This window comes from Chiloscyllium plagiosum, chromosome 25 (genome assembly GCF_004010195.1).
Source record: "Chiloscyllium plagiosum isolate BGI_BamShark_2017 chromosome 25, ASM401019v2, whole genome shotgun sequence".
NCBI lineage: Eukaryota > Metazoa > Chordata > Chondrichthyes > Orectolobiformes > Hemiscylliidae > Chiloscyllium > Chiloscyllium plagiosum.
This window is the reverse complement of record NC_057734.1, coordinates 51,348,114-51,371,811: the sequence shown is the minus strand read 5'-3', so window position 1 is coordinate 51,371,811 and position 23,698 is coordinate 51,348,114. Positions and strand designations below refer to the sequence as shown.

The 23,698-nt window shown below is 41.6% G+C and overlaps 1 protein-coding gene across 3 annotated transcripts in view; it reads right to left on the bottom strand.

The window, feature by feature from the left end:
• Positions 1-23,698, bottom strand: part of LOC122562879 (breakpoint cluster region protein-like) — a 477,748-nt gene that overhangs the window by 169,949 nt on the left and 284,101 nt on the right. For all 3 annotated transcript variants that reach the window (XM_043716190.1, XM_043716188.1, XM_043716189.1), the window contains exon 9: positions 5,718-5,839. In XM_043716190.1, the coding sequence (XP_043572125.1) occupies positions 5,718-5,839 (122 nt within the window). The remainder of the gene's footprint in view (positions 1-5,717; positions 5,840-23,698) is intronic.

Genomic DNA, 23,698 nt, shown 5'->3' with positions numbered 1-23,698 from the left:
GCCAAGAAGCAAGTGCAGGGTGGGGGCAGCCAAGAGGCAAGTGCAGGGTGGGGGCAGCCGAGAGGCGAGTGCAGAGCGGGGGGCAGCCGAGAGGCGAGTGCAGAGCGGGGGGCAGCCGAGAGGCGAGGGCAGGGCGGGGGGCAGCCGAGAGGCGAGGGCAGGGCGGGGGCAGCCGAGACGGGAATGCATGTGGAAATGGCCGATAGGGGAGTGCAATTCAAATACAGTTTTGGGTGTTGCTGTATTATGTAGCGATTCCATGTACACTTAATATGATTTTAAAATATCTGCTTCTAAACTATTTTTGCCCATAGCTGTTCACCCAAAATAATTAAAATGTGAGTAAATACTTATTTTTCACAGCAGGAGTTTTTGGCTAACTAGTTCACAGCTTTGGGTGCGCAGCATGTACACAGCCAAACAGCAACTGATACTGTTGCACTCCTGCAGCAAATTCTATGGGTGATCTTTTGTCTAGGTTTTAGTTTCTGTACTATAGGGTAACTTCAAGGATAAATCTAATAACTGCGCAAATCATCCCTTCTCTGAAGGACACACACGACACTGCTCAAATATGAACCACCAGTTGCAGCTCACATTGCTAGTACTGTCAAAATTGCTTCCGTTTCAGGTCTTTTATACCTGTGGTTTCCCAGCTCTCTCAGCTGTGTTGAACCACACTTCCTCTACTTCAAATTGAGATGGATAGGTTATAGAATCTTTAACTGCACTGTAAAAATTGTTCCTACTCATACACTGGTTAGTCGATGTGCTACTACATGCATCAGGATTTCCCTTCTTGTCAGTTTATAGGCTCTGTTTTCTTGCTGGCTCATCTGATTTTGGATTTTTTGTGGCTGGATTATATGAAACAAACCAGAAGCAAACCATTTAAAATTTGGACAGTGGACTAAAGGTGCAAAAACTAAATTGAGCTCATGTGTATAACGTTATATAGCACAAACTTTGAGATAAAAACAAGAATTGCTGGAGAATTTCAGCAGCTCTGGCAACATCTGAGACAGAAAGCAGAATTAACGTTATGAGTCCACTGACCCTTCTTCAAGAGGGTCTGAAGAAGTCACGGGACTTGAAACGTTAACTCTGCTTTCTCTCTACAGATGCTCCCAGACCTGCTGAGTTTTCCCAGCAATTTCTGTTTTTGTTTCGATTTTCGGCATACACATTTCTTTTTCGTTTTACAACTTTTGAAAAACTGTTATACACTTATATTTTAATATTTATATAAAAAGTTAACTAATATTGTGATACAAATAAATAAATCCTTCCAAAAGGAAGGAGCCTTTAATTCCCAGAATATTATCTTTATCACATTTTTTATCTAATAGAAGAAACAGATAACACCAGTATTCTGGATTAGAGTGGTGCTGGAAAAGCACAGCAGTTCAAGCAGCATCCGAGGAGCAGGGATTTTCCTGCACCACTCTAATCCAGAATCTGGTTTCCAGCATCTGCAGTCATTGTTTTTACCTAGGTAACACCAGTAAAATTACCCTGCTTGCGGTAATGGTCTTTCTCACAGCATGATCATTTATAAATAGTATAGTAAATAGTTGTTTTTGTTTCAGATTTAGAATAATGTTGAAAAGTACATTTTACACAGAATATATTGTTGATGCTTTTCAGCTTGCACTCATCAGGACACTTCACAAGGATATAAATTCTAAGTTTCTCCAATCTATTCATGTCATTGAAGTCCTTCATCCTGGAAACAGACTTCTAAATGCACAACTACCTTCTTTTTAATAGTAACCAATGGTCAGTTATAGTTTTATCTATCATTGATGCCAAATTTATCTGGGGCAGAGTCATTCTTACCTTCTCCCAGTTAATTATTTTTGATCTTCTCCTTTTGCATCACTGACCTAAACCTTATGGTACTACAATCACTGTCACCTAAATGCTACTCTAATTATATTTGACCCTTGAGACACTGTTCCCAAACCAAACAACGTCTACTTCCTCATTGACTGGAAAAAAAACTTGAATTTAGAAAAGTTTCCGAACACTCCAGACATTGTTTTCCCTTCTCTGCTCCTTACACTATCATCCCAGCATATGACAAAAGCCCTCTATTGTAATGATACAATTTCTTTTTTTTACCTCTGTCAGTTCCTGTACACCTTTCACACTTTCTGATGACATATAAAATACACCAAGTAATGCAACAGTACCTTAATTCTAGCGTCTCACAGCTCTAACCATGATTCCTATGGGACCATCCCTCTCTCCAGTAGAGTGGTGTTGGAAAAGCACAGCAGGTCAGGCAGCATCCGAGGAGCAGGTAAATCAACGTTTTGGGAAAAAGCCCTTCATCAGGAATCAGGCTTTTGCCTGAAACAGCGATTTCCCTGCTCCTCGGATGCTGCCTGATCTGCTGTGCGTTTCCAGCACATTCTAATCATGACTCTAATCTCCAGCATCTGCAGTCCCCACTTTTGCCTCTCCCAAGTATGGCAACTTGCTCCTTTATTAATGCTGCTACCCCGCTAACTTACTTTCCTTTACAAATTAATTTCAAGAATTTCAAGTGCCTTAGGTTTCAGTTATAATGGCATCATGTTTTTGCATGGCTATCTATGCTTGTAGCTCATCAACCTTATTTACCATAGTCCATGTGCTCAGGTACATGCACCATAAATTAACTTCAACATTGCTGCATTTCCTTTTACTCTAATTCCACCTAACAATTAACTAATTCTTACCTCAGCGATATTTGTCTTTCCCTGCTTTTGTACACCCTTGGTATATATTGGTTCCAACACCCTTCCTCTGGCCAAATTAAACGCTCATAAAACCCTCAAAATCAAACTGCTCCACTAGGGCATTAGTCCCAGGTCAGTTCAGGCATAACACTTTGGGCCTGTTCTGGCCTCAAAAATCTAAAACTCTCCCTTCAGCACACATTCATCTCTATTATCTTCCTATTTCCATACACACTCACAAAAAGCAATGGGAGTAATTTGGAGACCATTACTTTTCAGGTCCTGTTTTGCTCATTTATTCCTAGGTTGTGATGGACAATTAAACAGGAGGTGAAAGGTCCACAAACATCATATCCTAAACAATGGTACATGATGGAGGGCTAGAGGGGAGCCAGCAGCAGCACACCTCAGTGCAAAAGACAAGAGTGAAATACTTAGAGCCATCTTCAGCCAGAAGTGCCAAGCTAATTAGTCAATGTGGCCTCCTACCAAGGCACCCAGCATCACAGATGTCAATCCTATTCAGAAGAAACAGCTGAAGACACCAGATACTGTAAATGCTATAGGTCTTGACAATATTCCAACAATAGCACTGAAGATTGTGCTCCAGATCTAGCCAAGCTCTTGGCTAAGCTTTTCCAGTACAGCTACAACACTAGCATCTATCCTGATGGAAGGGATCATCATCACTATATCAAGTGGCATTTGTAAAGTAATAATCTGCTGAGTGACACTCAGTTTGGGGTCTACCAGGGCTACTTGGCTGCTGAGTTCACTATAGCCATTGTCCAAACATGGACAAAAATGCCGAACTCAGAAGTGAAGTAAGAATGATTGCCCTTGACAGCAAGGCAGCATTCAACATCCTTGACCATCACACAAGGATGGCAACACACCATTCTAAATTCATACATATGGCCAAAAATAGATGTCTCTTTCTGTAATTATAGAATCTGCAAACATTACTATTTTCTTCATCTTCCTCCCAGCTATTTCTGTATAACTGAGACAGCTGTGGTGTAGTGGATATGGCTCTGCCTATACCTCCCAGAAAAAACGCCATTCTCACCAGTATTCAAAACAAAATACTACTTAAAGAGTACGATGTACTCAGGGGTCCTATAGAACCGCCTCTTCCTCCATGAGTGTTTGGAAGTCAACTATTCCCACTCTGACTTCATATTCTAAACTGTAGGGTGACCAGATGCAGAAACATTAACCACAAAATTCTCAGCCTCACAGATATAGAGACGCACAGTACTCTCAAGGTCTGAAACCTGATGTGGGAACTGCTTCAGCACACAAGTGTACCTTGCAGTTCCACATGGATCAGGGAGTGCACAGCACAGAACTGGAAGTTGCCACCCAGGTTGACAGTGCTGTTAAGAAGGCATACAATAGGTTAGGTCTAACTGGTAGAGGGATTGAGTTCTGGAACCGTAACGTCATGCTGCAACTATACAAAACACGAGTGCGGCCGTACTTGGAATGCTGTGTACATTTCTGGTCGCCCCATTACATGAAGGATATAGAAGCACAGGAAAAGGTGCAGAGCAGATTTGCCAGGATATTGCCTGGTCTGGAGGGAAGGTCTTATGAGGAAAGGCTGAGAGACTTGGGTCTGTTCTCATTGGAAAGAAAAAGGCTAAGAGGAGATTTGATAGAGACATAAAGGATGATCAGTTGATTAGATCGGGTAGACAGTGGAAGTCTTTTTCTTAGGATGATATGTCAGCTTGTACGAGGGAGCATAGTTACAAATTGAGGGATTTAAGACAGATATCAGAGGCAGGTTCTTTACTCAGAGAGTAGTAAGGGCGTGGAATGTCCTGCCTGCCAATTTGGTTAACTCAGCCAAATTAGGGGGATTTAAACAATCCTTGGATAAGCACATGGATGATGATGGGATAGTGTTGGGGGATGGACTTAGATTAGTTCACAGGTCGGCGCAACCTCGAGGGCTGAAGGGCCTGTTCTGCGCTGTATTCTTCTATGCTCTGCTACGTATCTATTCATTAAATTACTATCTGACTTACTAGAAAGAAGTTAAATGACAAATGAATTGAGACATCATTCAGCAGCTTCCCTTGTGCTGAAGTCACCTTATATTATATCATGTTTGCTTAAGTCTTTATATCTGTATTTACAAAATAATGCAGGAAGGTCTTGACTCAATCTCTGCTGTGTACTCAGTTTACTGATCTACCAGTAAATTGTAGGGTGCTACAATTAGCTCAAAGTGAGGGAAATGTGCACATGGCCTGTTGGGTGAAATTATTCCAAAGTACAAGTGGTCAAAGTGCTCTCACTAACCAAACTCATGCTCAGTTTAGTGAGAAACTATGAGCTGCAAACAGCAGTGGAATCAAATCTAGCACCTTCAAGAGAGAGGCGGCACGGTGGTTCAGTGGTTCACACTACTGCCTCACAGTGCCAGAGACCCAGCCTCAGGCAACTGTCTGTGTGGAGTTTGTACATTCTCCCTGTGTCTGCGTGGGTTTCCTCCAGGTGCTCCGGTTTTTCCCACAATCCAAAGATGAACAGGTTAGGTGAATTAGCCATGGGAAATTAACCATAGTGTTCAGGGATGTGTAGGTTAGGTGCATTAGTCAGGGGTAAATGTAGAGTAATTGGGTAGGGGAATGGGTCTGGGTGGGTTACTCTTCGGAGTGTCGGTGTGGACTTGTTGGGCCAAATGGCCTGTTCCCACACTGTAGGGATTCTATGATTTTCTACGAAAACTACCAGGAGAGAGTGAAGGTAAATATGAATGCAGGACCTCAGAAACATCCTGCATTTTTCAGGCTTATGATATGAGGACAACATCATATATTTCATAAATAGGTACTCTGTATCTTTCATGCAGAAATTACACTATTTTTAAAGCCAGTAATATTTTAGTCCAATTAGTGACATCACACATCAACACAAAATTTAAGATAATATAGTTTCAATAACTATTAAAAGTGCACCACTATCTTCACCTCTTACCCAGCTACTTGTTTCTTCATCTTTGCACAAAGAAAAAGATCAGTGAAGAGGAACACATGTCGAAGTTTCCTAGCTCCTTCCACAAGTTCGACCAGAAAGCTGTCCTTTATTAGTTGCCGATGCTGCAAAAATCAGAAGGAAAACATTTTCTTTTCTAATTTTTACTTTGGGTTGATTAATGATTCTACTGTTTGAATAAATCAATGTGTTAATTTTACTTGTGAAGCATTTATCTGTACTTGGGAGTGTTTTTTTAAAAATCACATAATAAATTTGGCAGAAATAACATCTTCTTAGTAAAATTCTGAAGATATCCAATAATCAGAAGTATATCCCAAAAAGTTGCTATCTAGTGAGATCAGTTTTTCCATTGGTTTAGAAGAAATCCAGCAGGGACTGCATTTAAAACAATATTAGGAAGAGAAACCTCTCATGTTTTCTATTGAAAGAAGGTGTAGAAGAAAGCAGGAAAGAATAGTCCTATCCTGTTGACACCAATTTGATCCAGACTGGCTATCCAATTTCTCAACAGGTACAGGCATGTTGTAGTCTGGGCGTTATGGATAGTGATGGCAGAGGTGCCAATTTTCTTTCCAAATTTTAATGACAAGAAATCTGTCCTGCTCTTATAAACTATCATTAACACATGTTAGAAAGATTTACAAGTTGATACTCAACCTAATTGACATTGTCATAAAACACACCTTTCTTGGCCATCAAGTCCTGGCATGGAATGTGAAACCAGAGATTCCAGCTCAGAGGCAGGGATGTTTCCCATTGGACCATAAGATCCCGCTGATGAGAAACTAGCTAACACTAATACAGTATGTCATCGAAACCACAGAGTGATCATGGTATAAGAGGAGGCCATTCAAACTATTCAGTCAGTGCCATTTCCCTGTAGAACAATCAATCGCATTTCTCTACTCTAACCATGCTCTTTCTTTGAAGATCTGCAGTCTAATTTTCAGGAATGAGAATGGCTGAGGACAAAAGGTCTGAAAAATTGGTGGCCAAAGTAGCAGGCCATTCAGCCTGGTGAGTCTGCTCCACCGTTCAATGCAATAACTGCTGATATCTATTCAAGGTTACTTTCCCATGTTACCACTAAATTCCCTGATGTATCTAGTCTTCAGAGATCTGTCAATCTCAGTCTTGAACATAATGGTGGAGCTTTCACGGTCTTCTGTGGTAGAAAGACTCTTTCAAAGAAGGAATTGCACCTCAACCTCTAAGGTTTACCCCTTATTCTAGATGCACTAGCCAGGAGAAATAACCAAACCACATCTAGCCTGACACAGGCTAAGAATTTTGAAGGTTTCAATGAATCACCTATGATTCTTCCAAATTCTCACTAAGGTTCTATATAACTGCGGCTAGAGTTATTGAATCAAAATTCCCTCTGATGGAAGTAACATGCCACTTGCTTATCTTATTGATTGTTGCACTTGAATGCAATATTTTACTGACTAATGAAAGGGCATTTGGGTCTCTTTGGACACATGTATTTCCCAAAGTCTCTTGCTTTAAGAAATATTCTGTCTCTGCTCTTCCTCATTCACTTTACCTGTCCAAGTACACTTGATGTCTCCTTGCATCTTCTTCATATTTTACATTTCCATTTTGTTTTGTGTTATTAACAAATTTGGAAATATTACCATTGATCAAAATAGTTTGAAACTATTTGTGATAAGGAATTACATTACAGCAATGCAACAAAATTTCTGCAGCATCAAAGACTGAAAATGTGGATAGTTTTTTTTTAATGAAAGATCATTTTTATTTGTGCATTTGCTAATAGTTAAACACAATTTTTAGTCAAATTACATAAGAGGTTTTTTTCAATATATAGTTTTCTTTTTATAACCATTTCATCTCAAAAGACAGCCAGCAAAATCATGGAAACTATTCATATTTGACCATGTTCCATGTAAGGGCAACTTTGTGGTCTGCTCGAAATAATACCAGTAAACATTACATTCTACCACAGTTACAAGTGATTTGATTACTAGTATCAGACACACTAACTGTAGGGCAAAATTGGTATTGTTGGACTGACAAACCTCAGAACATTACTGAAAGTAACTCCTGACATGCCAAAAATTGTAAAATAATTGTAAAAGTGCGGTGAGATTAACATAGGAGTGTCCAAACCACCTCATCTGGCAGGGTTGCTGACTTTCCAGTTAGCTCATGTAAAGGAACAGAATGTTACATACCTTACAACCAGAGGTCAAACTTTACTGAGTTTTACATTCATTCGCAAAATACAACACGAAAAGTGCCAGCTCCAAATTCTACATCTCACCACGAGTGTCAATAAGTGCCTTGTCACTTTTTAGATTAAATCAACTATTTGACTGTTCTTTAAAGGGGCACTGTCATGAAAATCTAAATATCAAAGGATGCTTAAGTTATTATTCAATGGCAGCACCTCACTTGCAGTGTATCAACCTTAACTTATACAGTTAATACAGAATATAAAGCCTCAACAATAGATAAATGACTGATGAGAACAGGCTATGCCTCCTTCACTTGACAGATAACAGTTTGCCATGTTACCATAGTCCAGTCAAGAATATCAATCACGAGGGGTCTTGTGGCACAGTGGTAGTCATCCTATTTCTCAAACAGGAGACCCGGGTTCAAGTCCGACCTGCTTCAGGGGTGTGCGATATCAACTCTGAATAGGTTGATTCGAAAGTTTAAAAAAAAGCCAAAGCTGCTGAATGCCAACTGCACATGGATATATACAGTAAACAAAATTCAAGATTTAAAACTGAAATCTCACACTTGCAGGGCTGTAAGTGGTGGTCTCATTTGGAAGAGTTATTTTCAGGGGTGATAGTAGGAGAGATGTGGATATGAGGACTAAACTGCAGGACTAACAGAAAAAGGCAAGCAGTATGGTGGCTTCTACAAATATTTGACTCTCTGCTTCCCTACCACTTTAAATATCAAGAAAAATTTTAAATGCTTTAAACCCTGGCAGTAAATAGGGGTCAAAGAGTAAATACAAATATGCATGATTGCTAAAGTGGAGGCAATTATTCAATTTGGCACTGCACTTTTGCAAGGCTGGTGGTGCATTGCTACACTATGAACATTCCATCCTCAGGCAAATGTCTGTGTGAAGTTTGCACATTCTCCCTGTGCCTGCTTCGGTTTCTTCTGGATACTCCAATTTCCTCCCACAGTCCAAAAGGTGTGCAAGGTTAGGTGGACTGGCCATGCTAAATTGTCCATAGTGTTCAGGGATGTGTTGGCTAGGTGGGTTAGCCATGGGAAATGGAGGGCTATAGGGACAGGGTAGGGAGATGGGTCTAGGTAGATGCTCTTCAGAGGGTCATTATGGACTCAATAGGCTCAAAGCTTGTTTCCACACTGTAGGGATTCTACAATTTTTAGGAACAAGGAACAATATGCCAGCTCGACCATTCAATATGGTTCTGTCTGATCCTGGGTTTCAATTTTACTTTCCCACATGCTTCCTATATCTTTTTATTCTCTAAGAAAAATCTGTCTGTTTCAGCATCAGATAGGTTTAAGTTGTCAGCCTGAAAATTGGAAGAATTTTAGAATTCAGCATTGGAGGACCAATAAACTGACAACGAGACAATAGAATACAAATGTAAAACCGGTAAGAGGGGAAAGAATAAAAGGGAACCTATGGGGCAACATTTTTACACATAGACTGGTATGCATATGGAATAAGCTGCCAGCCGAAGTGGTTGAGGTGGGTACATTAACAACATTTAAAATGTATTTCGACAAATACATGTGCACAAAAGGTTTAGAAGGATATGGGCCAAGTGCAGGGAAATAAGGTTAGCATTGATGGACATTTTAGTCGAAATGAAACAGTTTGGGCCAAAGGGCTTGTCTCCACGCTGTTGGACTCTATGACTCTATATAAAAACAGACTATAAAAGTATCTATGGGTATAAAAATGGGAAACGATTAAAAAGATTAGCACAGGCAAATGTAGGCCTATTACAGGCAAACACTGGAGAATTTAAAACAGCAAACAGAAATTGCAGTGAAGCTAAGTAAATACCTTGTGTCTGTCATAATATTAGAGAAGTTAATGGGACAGAAAGTTGATAAATCCCCAGGGCCAAATGATCTCCATCCGAGAACATTGCTTAAGATGGTGATCATTGCTTAAGATGGTGCACTGGTGATGATCTTCAAAATACTATTAATTCTACAATGGTACATGCAGATTGGAAAGTTGCAAATGTAACCCCATTGTTTAAGGATGGACAGAGAAACAGGGATCTAAAGACCTGTTAGTCTGACATCAATAGTTGGAAAATATTACAATCTATTATAATGGGTGTGATTAGCAGATATTTAGAAAATAACTGTCTGGACACAATGAATATGAAGGGGAATTCATTTTTGACAAAGTTGACAGTTTTTTGCAGAGACTTCTTTGCAAGACTTCTTTGCTCCTGTACTTTCATCCTCTTGTGATAAGAGCTGACATACAATTTGCCTTTCAAATTCCTCCTGTACCTGCACCTACCTTTAAGTGAACAAAGACACCTACGTTCCTTTGGATAGCAATGCTTTGTAATCTCACTAGTTAAGCAGAGTCAATAAGGAGGACCAATGGATGTGGTGTTTTTGGATTTTCAGAAGGCTTTTCATGAAGATCAATAGGAAGTTAGTTAACAAAATTAAAGTGCACAGGACTCAGAGGGGTATATGCTTATCTCTCCACCCTGGAGGCTTCCTCCCTCTATTCCTGATAAAGGGCTTTTGCCCGAAACATAGATTTTCCTGCTCCTCGGATGCTGCCAGACCTGCTGCGCTTTTCCAGCACCATTCTGATCTAAACTCTGGTTTCCAGCATCTGCAGTCCTCACTTTTGCCTATATGCTAGAACAGACTGAGGATGAAGGACAGACAGAAAGCAGAGTGTTGGACATTCTCAGGTTGGCACTGCACTGCAAGGTTCAGTGCTTGAGTCCTAGCTGTTCACAATCTATACCAATGATTTCAATTTGGGGGCAAACAAAATATTTGTATGTTTGCTGAAAAATGTGTTGCTGGAAAAGCGCAGCAGGTCAGGCAGCATCCAAGGAGCAGGAGAATCGACGTTTTGAGCATAAGCCCTTCTTCAGGATGTTTTGTACGTTTGCACATGTTACAAAACTTGGTAGGAATAGGAGTTGAAGGAATCAGGCTGAGTTGGTGGGCAAGAGCATGGCAGATGGAATATAATATGGATAAGAATTAGGTTATCTGCTTTAGTAAATGGAACAAAGATGCAGAGTATTTCTTAACTAGTGAGATTACAAAGCATTGCTATCCAAAGGAACGTAGGTGTCTTTGTTCACTTAAAGGTAGGTGCAGATACAGGAGGAATTTGAAAGGCAAATTGTATGTCAGCTCTTATCACAAGAGGATGAAAGTACAGGAGCAAAGAAGTCTTGATTAAGTTGTATTGGACTTTGGTGAGAGAGAACCTGGAATACTGCACTGAAGTCCTAAGATAATTCTCTGATTTTAGGATCCGATCTAATGAAACTTCCCTGTACCACTTCCAATGCAAGTACTTTGTTCCTTAGTTGGGCAGCTCAGTGGTTAGCACTGCAGCCTCACAGCACCAGGGACCCAGGTTCGATTCCCACCTCAGGCGACTGATTGTGTGGAGTTTGCACATTCTCCCCGTGTCTGCGTGGGTTTCCTCCAGGTGCACCGGTTTCCTCCCACAATCCAAAGATGTGCAGGCCAGCTGGAATGGCCATATTAAACTGCCCAAAGTGTTAGGTGCATTAGTAAATATGGGGGAGGGTAATGGGTCACTCTTTGGAGGGTCGGTGTGGACTTGTTGGGCCAAATAGTCTGCTCCCACACCGTAGGTAATCTTCCTAATCTAAACAAGGTATAGAGACCAAGACTGCACTCGATATTCCCGATGTGACCTCAAAGCCCACCACAACCGTAGCAAGACATTATCATTATACTCCAATTCCCTTGCAGTAAAGGCTAACATGCTATTTGTCTTCCTAATTGTTTCCTGCATCTGCTATCTGATTTTCTGGATTTCTTGTACATGTACACCGAAGTCCTTCTGAACATTGCCACTGTTCTCACTCATTCTGAAATAATTTTTACGTATTACACTTTGTTTTAAAAGCAAGATTAAACATCAATTGCACAACAACTCTTTTATGCCCACTCTCATTCATGCTGGTGACAGTTCTGGGGAAGCTATGTCAGTTTGCTTCAAGGCAAAAGAGATAGCGTTGATCCACAGCAAGTAATGATATAATGATTGACACAAGTCTCACTATCTGATTCAGCCTCCACACATTGAGAAAAGCAACTTCACCCTAAAGTATGTTATTAGTATCCAATGACCAGTTGCAGCTCCTCTGTATCTCGGGGATGCCACATTGCTGTGCACTAGATGCACCCCCTTGAAGCATACTTGTACTCAAAACAAAGGGCAGATAGCTCAGTAGCTATACAGTCCCCATTGCTAGCCTGAAACAGCAAGAGAATCAGCACTGGCAATTTAATATCGAAGCAACTTAAAGAGCAAATGCATGAACAGCCCTGGCATGAGGCTGAGAGCTAAGATTAGATTAGATTATTTAGTGTGGAAACAGGTCCTTCAGCCCAACAAGTCCACACCGATCCGCCGAAGCTCAACCCACCCAGACCCATTCCCCTACACTTATCCCCCAGCCCGTGCCCAGCCTTGTTATTATCAGAGTTTTTCCAGGTTTTCTCAGCCTGTCTCCTCTTGGCTTAAGCAGCGTGATAAACAACGGCAGTCTAGCGCTAGTATAGATTGGAAAATAAAGGGCGGAATTCCATGAACTGAAAGTCCAAATTCCACCATATATGATAGAAATTTCTCATTCATGTATTTTCCTTGTATCTATCCAATTTCTTTTTGAAGGTTTTTTTATTTGCTTATGGGACATGGACGTTGCTGGTTGGGCCAGAATTTCAATGAACCTACTAGAAAGCGGAGTGAGCACATTATTGCTTTGTAATTGCCACTTGATGGCACTGTTGATGACATCTTCCATCACATTGCTGATTGATGGCACGGTAACTGGTCAGATTGGATTATCCTGCTTTTTGTGTATAAGACATAACTGAGTAATTTTCCACATTGTTAGACCATTAATAATGACCACTCCCATCACACCCGCATGGGATGTAAGTTCCAGTTCATTAGTGCTTGGTTTTTAAAAAGGTTCATCCCCTCAGCCCCCTTGTATCACTTTGGTAAAAGATTTAAGCCTGAGTCCCTCGTGCCTGTACTAGTAATGAATGTAACACTCCATTTGTGGTCTGACCAGAACTTAATGATAATTCAGTATAAATTCTGTCCATTTGCTCTCTACACCAGTATTTTGAAGCCCAGTATTTCATTTGTTAATCATTCGCCCAATATGTCCTGCTACCTTAAAAGACCTATGCACATCAGCTTCCAGGTCACTCTATTCCTGTACGTACTTTAGACTTGTGTATTTCAATCTCTTTCATCTGTCCTCAGCTATTCTGCAAAAACCCAACACTTCATAAATCTAGTAAATTGCATAGGCCACTTGTTTGTCCAGTCTGCTGACCACGTCTCATTGCAGTCGACTAGTATCATTCTCACTGTTTACCACAACCATAAAGTTTGGTTACACTGACAAATTTTAGTCTGTATTCCAATGCTCAAGTGATTCATAATAAAAGGTGTGTTCCAGCACTAACCCTTGGGAACACTACTGTCTACCACCCATTTACAATAATCCATTATTTTCTGTTCTTTTTTATCCAATGTTGTGGTCAGAGGGCATGAAGAGAATTCTCAATAAAAGCTGTGTTCTCTTCTATCTTACTATTTATTTCTTCCTCTGGGTGCATTCTTGCCTATAATCGCCATGTTTAACTTCTGTTTCTTTTAAAAACAGACAACTTTGTTGGGCTCACAAAATGGCTGAGGCTAATCACATGGTCATATTTCCAGAAACTTCCAATCCTCCTACATTGTATTGACATTCCAGCTAATGCTTACAGAAAGAACCTGGAGATGAGGCACCTGCTTCCAGACATCTCTGGATAAAGGAAAACATCAAGATCCATTTTGCTAATGTTTGCAGTTACCTAGTCACCTCACTCTGGAAACCCTGATGGAGGAGAAAAAACTGCATTGTTAGCTCACCAAGTTGGCCTATCAACACCTGAAATGTCCCTCCTTGTTAGATGATTGAAAACAGAACTGGTTGAATTGCTTAAATGTACAATTCTGGGATTCTGAATCAGTTACTGTTTGACTTCCAGATAGGGGGTTGGGGAACAGGACTCCACAGTGAAACGGCAGCCTGCCTTCAACCTTTCATCTGTTTCTAAGTTGTTGGCAAGAAAGAAACCTATACTTCACCTGTAAGAAGGAAAACTACTGGGCCCAGCTTAATGGGACACTATTATTTGACAATTACTGCTGTGAAGTTGTAACTGATGTGAACTGGTTTTTAATACCTCTATCAAATATCTTTATGAAAATTTGTAATTTATAGTCTGTGCCATCCTCAATTTCCTAGAGTGCTTGTGTGTATGGAATAGCGAAGTAATTCCTCTGCTTTTCGCATATCTTATCAGTAAACCCTATCTTCCATTTTATTATAAAGAATTTTATTTTTAATGTTTACCTTTAAAAACTAAAATTTGAAAGCCTGGCTTTATGGAAAGACTTTCAGCCTACCATGAGAAGGGATGGATATAAAAAGGGAATGGAGAAAAATATACCTCATTGTCTTGGGCTTACTAATGGAAAAACCAATCATGATCTGAATTCACCCCATTTCCACTCCGTCTGTGGCACCAAAGTGACAGTGCAGAGACCACTGACTGCATGAGCCTTATTTATGTTAACCGGCTTTTTACAGGGAATATCAAAGAATTTCTTACAATCCTTTTCCGTTTCCAGTACTTTATCCAAAAATTCACTTAAATTTGTCAAGTATAATCTGCCTTTTACAAATCCTTGTTGGCTCTTCTCCATTAACTCTAAATTCTCCAAGTGCCTGCTGATTCTTTCCTGACTATTTCTAAAACCTAACTTTGCCCAATTAAGTAACTGGTTTATAGTTACAATGAATGGAATAAGGGTGGCATGTTTACCACTCTTCAAATCTCTGACAGTACTCAAATATCTTGATTTATGACATGCCTTTCTGCTATTTCCACCTTTACTTTGTGCAGGTATCTGGGATGAGAGCTATCTGGAAGAGGAGATTTATCCACTCTTCACGTAACCAGCCTTTACAAAACATGCTGCCTATATCATAAGCATATATCATCTTTATTGTCCCAAATAAACCCACCCTTACTATCTATTTAATATTTACATGCTTATAGGAGGTTTGTTGGTTCCCTTAAATTAACTGCCATTCTACTTTCATCTTTTCTCTTGGCCTGTTTTATTTCCTTCTTTGCTTCCTTTCCCACATTATTGTGTTTGACCTGCTTCTTGCTTAAAGAATTCACCCAACACCTGCTTTATTTATTTCATCATACTCTACCCATCATATCATCAAAAAGCTCAGCTTTGGCTTCCCTCGCTTTCATCTTTGTTGGGATGTACCTATCCTGTAGCCTTAAAAACAAGACACATTACAGATAGACTTCTTTTTTGTCAGTCTTTGGTTGCAATTATTTCTGGCTAGAATCCTTATACTTGTTCTTCTTAGGACTGGAGTGTCAAGGAGTGAGATGGTGAGCAAGAATGGGGTCATGGGTTGGATTGTCACTACAGTCCTATTGGGTGGTGCCACAGGTTTGAGGGGCTGAGAAGCCTGCTCCTGCTCCTATTTTCAAAGTTTCTATGATCAGAAAAAAAAAACCAGGTGGTGATGACATAGCAGTGAAAACACTGGCTTTGCAGTGCTACACATTTGACAGTAGTTTGTCAGGTGAGAGTTCAATTCCAGCCTTTGTTGCCGTCCATTTGAAAAAATAAGCTGCTGAAACAAAGCAAAAATACAGCAGAGAATCCTTGTTCTATACCTGTATAGCCATCTTGCTGCTGCAAAAATGGAGTGGGGGAAGGAGATTTAATTGAAAGAAGGCAGGAACTGGCCAAAGTAGACTGAAATAGCTGTTTGAGGGTAAACTACAGCCAGACAGTGGGGGACATTCAAAACGCAATTGGGGAGAATATGAGCCCAACATGTTCCCTTTAAGATGAAATATGGGAACAATAAGCCCAGAGAACCCTCAACATCTAGGAATATTCAGGACTCGACAAAAAGGAAAAGAGGTGTTTAACAGGTGGAAAGGGAACAAATCAATCAGGGGGCTTAGTGGAGTATAGAAACTGCAGGGGGAATCATAAGAAAGCAATTAGAAGACCAAAGAGGGGCGGCATAAGAAAACAATTTTGGGCAAGTTTAGGATGAATCCCAACTCACTCTACAAGTATATCAAGGGAAAGGGAATAACTAGGGAAAGAGTAGGACCCATGAGGGACTAAGAGGGAAATTGTCTTTATTCAAGAGGAGGATGATAGAGGTACAAAATTTGAGAAGGTGATGGATTGTAAGTGACTTACCACAGGGATCAATGGTGGGTCCCTTAATGTTGTGTATAAATGATGTAGATGAAAATGTAGAAGGGAGGATAAGGAAGCTTGCAGATGACACGATGATTGGTGAGATAGTTTCAAGAGGATATAAATGGATTGGTCAGATGGACAGATCAGTGGCAGATCGAAGTTAACCCAAATAAATATGCAGTGATGCAAGTTGGAAGGCGTAAAAGAAAATGGAAGGAAGCTAGATGGAACAGAGGGATCGTGGGGCGTATATCCACAAATCTCTGAAGATGGCAGGATTGATTAATAGGGTGGTTAAGAAAGGCGAGCGTCCCCTACGCGTTATGAGTCAAGGCACACATTAAAAGAGCAGGGAGGTTACATTGGAGCAATACAGAAATTTAGCTAGACTACAGCTGGAGTGCTGTGTGCAGATCTGGTCACTGCACTATAGGAAGGATGTAATTGCTCTGAAAGGGGTGCAGAGCAAATTTGTCAAGATGTTAATTAGGATGCAGCACTTCAGCTATGGAGAGAGGCTTAATAAGCTTGGGTTGTTTTCTTTGAAGCAGAGAAGTTTGAGGTGTATGAGATTAGGAGAGTCATGGACAGTGGGGATAGAAAGCAGCCCCTGAGTTGAAGGGTCATTAACAAAGAGGTATAACTTTAAGGTGAAAGGGAAGAGGTTTAGAGGGAATTTGAGAAAGTTCTTTTCTTCCAGAGGATGATGAAGGTCTGAAGTGCACTGCCTGGGTGGGTTGTTTAGGCGAGTAACCTCATAACCTTTAAAAGTACTTGGATAAGTGCTTCAACTATCATAACATTTAAGGCTTTGGGCCTAGAGCTGGAAAGTGAGACTTGTGTAGACTTAAAAAAATAGAACACAGAACAGTACAGGCCCTTTGGCCCTCGATGTTGTGCTGACCTTTTATCCCACTCTAAGTTCAAACTAACCTACATACCCTACATTTTACTATCATGCATGTGCCTATCCATGAGTGGCTTAAATATCGCTACTGTATCTGACTCTACTGCCATCGCTGGCAATGAGTTCCACACACCCACCAATCTCTGTGTAAACAACCGACCTCTGTGATCTCCCTTACATCTTCCTCCAATCACCTGAAAATTATGCCCCCGAGTGAAAGCCATTTCTGCCATGGGGAAAAGTCTCTGACTATTCACTCTATCTCTGACTCTCATATTCTTGTACACTTCCATCAAGTCACCTTTCATCTTTCTTCACTCCAATGAGAAAAGCCCTAGCTCCCTCAACCTTTCTTCATAAGATATGCCCTCCAGTCCAGGCAGCATCTCAGTAAATCTCCTCTGCACCCTCTCTAAAGCCTTCACATCCTTCCTATAATGAGGCGACTAGAACTGAACACAATATTCCAAATGTGGTCTCACCAGGATTCCATAGAGCTGCAGCATAACCTTGCGGCCCTGAAACTCAGTTCCCCTGCGATTGAAAGTCAACACGCCATAGGCCTTCTTAACAATCCCTTCAACTTGGGTGGCAACTTTAGGGGTCTATGGGCATGGACCCCAAGATCCCTCTGTTCGTTCGCACTGCCAAGATTCCTGCCTCAGCCCTGTAAACTGCATTCGAATTCAAAGAGCAGAGGTCCCCGAACAGATCCCTGCAAAACAACACTGGTCACTGAGCCTGAGGATGAATACTTTCCATCAACTACCACCCTCTGTCTTCTATGGGCTAGCCATTTCTGTATCCAGACAGTCACATTTCTCTGTATCCCATGCCTCCTTACTTTCTGAATGAGCCTACCATGGGGTACCTTATCAAAAGCCATGCTAAAATTCACATACACCACATCCACTGCTCTACCTTCATAGATGTGTTTTGTCACATTCGCAAAGAATTCAGTAAGGCTTGTGAGGTATGACCTGCCCCTCACAAAGACATGCCGACTATCTCTAATCAAACTATGCTTTTCCAAGTAATCATAAATCCTGTCTCTCAGAATCTGCTCCAATACTTTGCCTACCACAGTCATAAGGCTGACAGGTCTGTAATTCCCAGGATTATCCCTATTCCCTTTCTTGAACAGGGGAATAACATTTGTCACCCTTCAATCATCTGGCATTACGCCAGTGGACAATGAGGATGCAAAGATCATTGCCAAAGGCGCAGCAATCTTTTCCCTCACATCTGGTAGTAAGCTTGATTATATCCTGTCTGGCCCAGGGGATTTAGTTATCCTCATGTATTTCAAAATTTTCAGCACATCCTCCTTCTTAACATCAATCTGTTCGAGCATATCTGCCTGTTTCACACTGTCCTCACAAACGTCAAGGTCACTGACACTAATGAATACTTCAAGCAAAATATTCATTAAGGACCACCCCTACCTCCCCCGACTCCAGCCACAAGTTCCCTCCACTATCCCTATCAGCCCTACCCTCGCTCTGGTCATCCTCTTGTTCTTCACATAAGTATAGAACGCTTAAGTTTGGCTAAATCCTACCCGCCAAGGCTTTTTCACGTCTGCTTCTAGCTCTCCTAAATCCATTCTTCAATTCATTACTGGCTACCCTGTAACCCTCCAGAGCTGTCTGATCCTTGCCTCCTCAACCTTAAGTAAGCTTCATTCTTCCTCTTGACAAGATGTTCCACATCCCTTGTCACCCAAGGTTCTTTCACCCTACCATCCCTTCCTTGCTTCACTGGGAAAAACCTATCCAGCACGATCAGCAAGTGCTCCCTAAACAACCTCCACATTTCTTTCATACATTTCCCTGAGAACATCTGTCCCCAATCTAGGCACCTCAGTTCCAGCCTCATAGCTTTGTAATTTCCCATCCAGCAATTAGATACTTTCCCATACCATCTGCCCCATGCCTCTCCATGATTATAATAAAGGTCAGGGAGTTGTGATCACTATCATCAAAATGCTCTTCCACAGAGAGATTTGATACCTGGCCTGGTTCGTTGCCAAGCACCAAATCCAATATGGCCCGCCCTCTAGTCAGCCTATTTACAAATTGAATCAGGAATCCTTCCTAGACCACCTGACAAAATCTGCTCCATCCCAACTATTTCAACCAAGGGAAGTTCCAATCAATATTAGTGTTGCATTGGTGGTACAGATAGGATGAGCCAAAGTGCTTCTCCTGTACTGTATGATTCTCTGGATCTCCTCCTATGCTGAAGTCAGCCCTTGTCCAATTTAGAAGTTCTACTTCAGACTGTTCATTGCTCTTCTCAATTAACTCAAAACCTTTGATTGACACTACTTGGATGCCTTTTGAATAATAAGAGTGGCATAATTCTCCTTGTTTTTCAACTCTTAAAAAAAATTGATATTTTCCTCACCCAGTCAGGTACACCCTTTCTCTAACATCAGTATTGCCACTCCACCCAAATCTTTTACCTTTCTTCTGGTCACGTTATGTCCTGAATACCAAGGACCCAATCATCATAACTTTTAAGTCATGTTTCTGTGACCATTGCATATATTCCGCATGGCTTGTATTTATACAACATCAAACTCTTTTTTAATTCCACTATGTGCACATACATTCGAAACCTGCATTTGGAAAGTCAAGGACTGATTAGGGATAGTCAACATGGCTTTGTGCGTGGGAAATCATGATTGAGTTTTTTGAAGAAGTAACAAAGAGGATTGATGAGGCCAGAGCATTAGATGTGATCTATGTGGACTTCAGTAAGGCGTTCAACAAGGTTCCCCATGGGAGACTGATTAGCAAGGTTAAATCTCATGGAAGACAGGGAGAACTAGCCATTTGGATACAGAACTGGCTCAAAGGTAGAAGAGAGAGAGAGGTGGTGGAGGGTTGTTTTTCAGACTGGAGGCCTGTGACCAGCGGAGTACCACAAGGATCGGAGCTGGGTCCTCTACTCTTTGTCATTTACATAAATGATTTGGATGCGAGCATAAGAGGTATAGTTAGTAAGTTTGCAGATGACACCAAAATTGGAGGTGTAGTGGACAGCGAAGAGGGTTACTTCAGATTACAACAGGATCTGGACCAGATGGACCAATGGGGTGAGAAGTGGCAGATGGAGTTTAATTCAGATAAATGAGAGGTGCTGCATTTTGGGAATGCAAATCTTAGCAGGACTTATACACTTAATGGTAAGGTCCTAGGGAGTGTTGCTGAACAAAGAGACCTTGGAGTACAGGTTCATAGCTCCTTGAAAGTGGAGTTGCAGGTAGATAGGATAGTGAAGAAGGCATTTGGTATGCTTTCCTTTATTGGTCAGAGTTTTGAGTACAGGAGTTGGGAGGTCATGTTGCGGCTGTACAGGACATTGGTTAGGCCACTGTTGGACTATTGCATGCAATTCTGGTCTCCTTCCTATCGGAAAGATGTTGTGAAACTTAAAAGGGTTCAGAAAGGTTTACAAGGATGTTGCCAGGGTTGGAGGATTTGAGCTACAGGGAGAGGCTGAACAGGCTGGGGCTGTTTTCCCTGGAGCGTCGGAGGCTGAAGGGTGACCTTGTACAGGTTTACAAAATTATGAGGGGCATGGATAGGATAAATAGGCAAAATCTTTTCCCTTGGGTCAGGAAGTCCAGAACTAGAGGGCATAGGTTTAGGATGAGAGGGTAAAGATATTAAAGAGACCTAAGGGGCAACATTTTCACACAGAGGGTGGTACGTGTATGGAATGAGCTGCCAGAGACTGGTACAATTGCAACATTTAAGAGGCATTTGGATAGGTATATGAATAGGAAGGGTTTGGAGGGATATGGGCCGGGTGCTGGCAGGTGGGACTAGATTGGGTTGGGATATCTGGTCAGCATGGACGGATTGGACCGAAGAGTCTGTTTCATGCTGTACATCTCTATGACTCTATTCCTTGCAGTCATTCTTAGTCTGCTCCTATTTTTGGATCATTAGAATCTCTTCTGGGATATAAGACACCGGTATCAGAAGGATGAATTGCACCTTAATTGGAAGGAGACTAATATAGTGACGGGGAGATTTGCTATAAGTGCTTGGCAGGATTTAAACTAGTGAGGCATGGTGGGTGGGGGTAAGACAGTGAGATAACAGATCAGTCTGAAACTGTTGCAGTTCAAAAAAGGAGCAAGTCAAACAGATAGGGCAGGCAGGGACAAAGCAGAGAACGAGGTACGACTAATAAATGAAACTGCATTTATGTCAATCCAAGAGGCCTAACAGGTGAGCCAGATGAACTCAAGGCATGGTTGGGAACGTGGAACTGCAATATCATAGTGATTATACAGACATGGCTCAGGGATAGACAGGACTGGCAGCTTAGTGTTACAGAGTACAGATGTTCTACGAAGGATGGGTGAGGGGGGTTGCAAGCGAGGAGGGTGAGTGGCATTTTGGATTAGGCAAAACATTACGGCTGTATCAGCAGGATTTTCCGAGGAATACGTCCAGGGAAGATATTTGGGTGGAACTGAGAAATAAGAAAGGGATGATCCCCTTATTGGGATTGTACTACAGACCCCCCAATAGTCATTGGGAAAATGAGAAACAAATTTGTAAAGAAATCTCAGTTATCTATAAGAATAATAGAGTGGTAATGGTAGGGGATTTTAACGTGCCAAACATAGATTGGGATTGCCACAGTGTTAAGGGCTTAGATAAAGAGGAATTTGCGAAGTGTGTAAAAGAAAATTTTCTGATTCAGCATGAGGATGTATCTACTAGAAAGTTGCAGATCTTGACCTACACTAACAAAATAAGGCAGGACAAGTGATTGAAATGTCAGAGGGGAGCACTTTGGGGCCAGTGACCATAATTCTATTAGTTTTAAAACAGTGATGTAAAAGGATAGACCTGATATAAACATTAAAGTTTGAAGTCGGAGGAAGGCCCATTTTGACAGTATTAGGCAAGAACTTTGGAGTGGCACAGTGACTCAGTGGCTAGCACTGCTGCCTCGCAGCACCAGGGACCCAGGTTCGATTCCAACCTCGGGCAACTGTCTGCATGGAGTTTGCACATTCTCCCCTGCGCGGGTTTCCTCCAGGTGCTCCGGTTTCCTCCCACAGTCCAATGATGTGCAGGCCATGTGAATTGGCCATGCTAAATTGCCCATAGTGATGGGTGCATTAGAGGGAGTAGGTGGGTGGTTGCTCTTCAGAGGGTCGGTGTGGACTTGTTGGGCCGAAGGGCCTATTTCCACACTGTCGGGAATCTAATCTAATCTAAACTTTCAGAAATTGATTAGGGGTGGATGTTCGCAGGTAAAAGAATGGCTGGAAAATGATAAGCCTTTAAAAATGAGATAATGGAAATCCAAAGAACAAAATAAGAAGAAAATTACAGCACAGGAACAGGCCCTTTGGCCCTCCAAGCCTGCACCGATCCAGGTCCTTTATCTAAATCAATCGCCTATTTTCCAAGGATCTATATCCCTCTGCTTCCTCCCCATTCATGTTTCTGTCTAGATATATCTTAAATGATGCTATTGTGCCCACCTCTACCACCTTCGTGTTCCAAGCACCCACCACCCTCTGCGTAAAGAACTTTTCCACGCACATCTCCCTTAAACCTTTCCCCTCTCACATTGAACTCATGATCCCCAGTAATTGAGTCTCCCACTCTGGGAAAAAGCTTCTGGCTATCCACCCTGTTGATAGCTCTCATGATTTTGTAAACGTCAATCAGGTCTCCCCCCCCCTTAACCTCTGTCTTTCTATTGAAAATAATCCTAATATACTCAACCTCTCTTCACAGCTAACACCCTCCATACCAGGAAACATTCTGGTGAACCTCCACTGCACTCTCTCCAAAGCATCCATATTCTTTTGGTTGTGTGGCAACCAGAACTGTACACAGTATTCCAAATGTGGCCGAACCAAAATCCTATACAACTGTAAGATGACTTACCAACACTTGTATTCAATACCGCATCCGATGAAGGAAAGCATGCTGTATGCCTTCTTGACCACTCTATCGATCTGCGTTGCTACCTTCAGATTACAATGGACCTGAACACCCAGATCTCTCTGTACATCAATTTTCCCCAGGGCTTTTCCATCTAAAATGTACAGTAGTTCACTCCAGAACTGGATCTTCCACCTCGCATTTGCCTGGATTGTACCCCATCTGACACTTCTCTACCCAACTCTCCAATCCATCTATATTCTGCTGCATTCTCTGACAGTCCCCTTCACGATCTTTTCCTCCACCAATCTTAGTGTCATCTGCAAATTTGCTAATCAGGCTACCTATACCTTCCTCCAGGTCATTGATGTATATCACAAACAACAGTGGTCCCATCCCGGATCCCTATGGAACACCACTGGTCACAGTTCTCCATTTTGAGAAACTCCCTTCCACTACTACTCTCTGTCTCCTGTTACCCAGCCAGTTCTCTATCTATCCAGCTGGTACACCCTGGACCCCATGCGACTTCACTTTCTCCATCACCCTACCATGGGGAACCTTATCA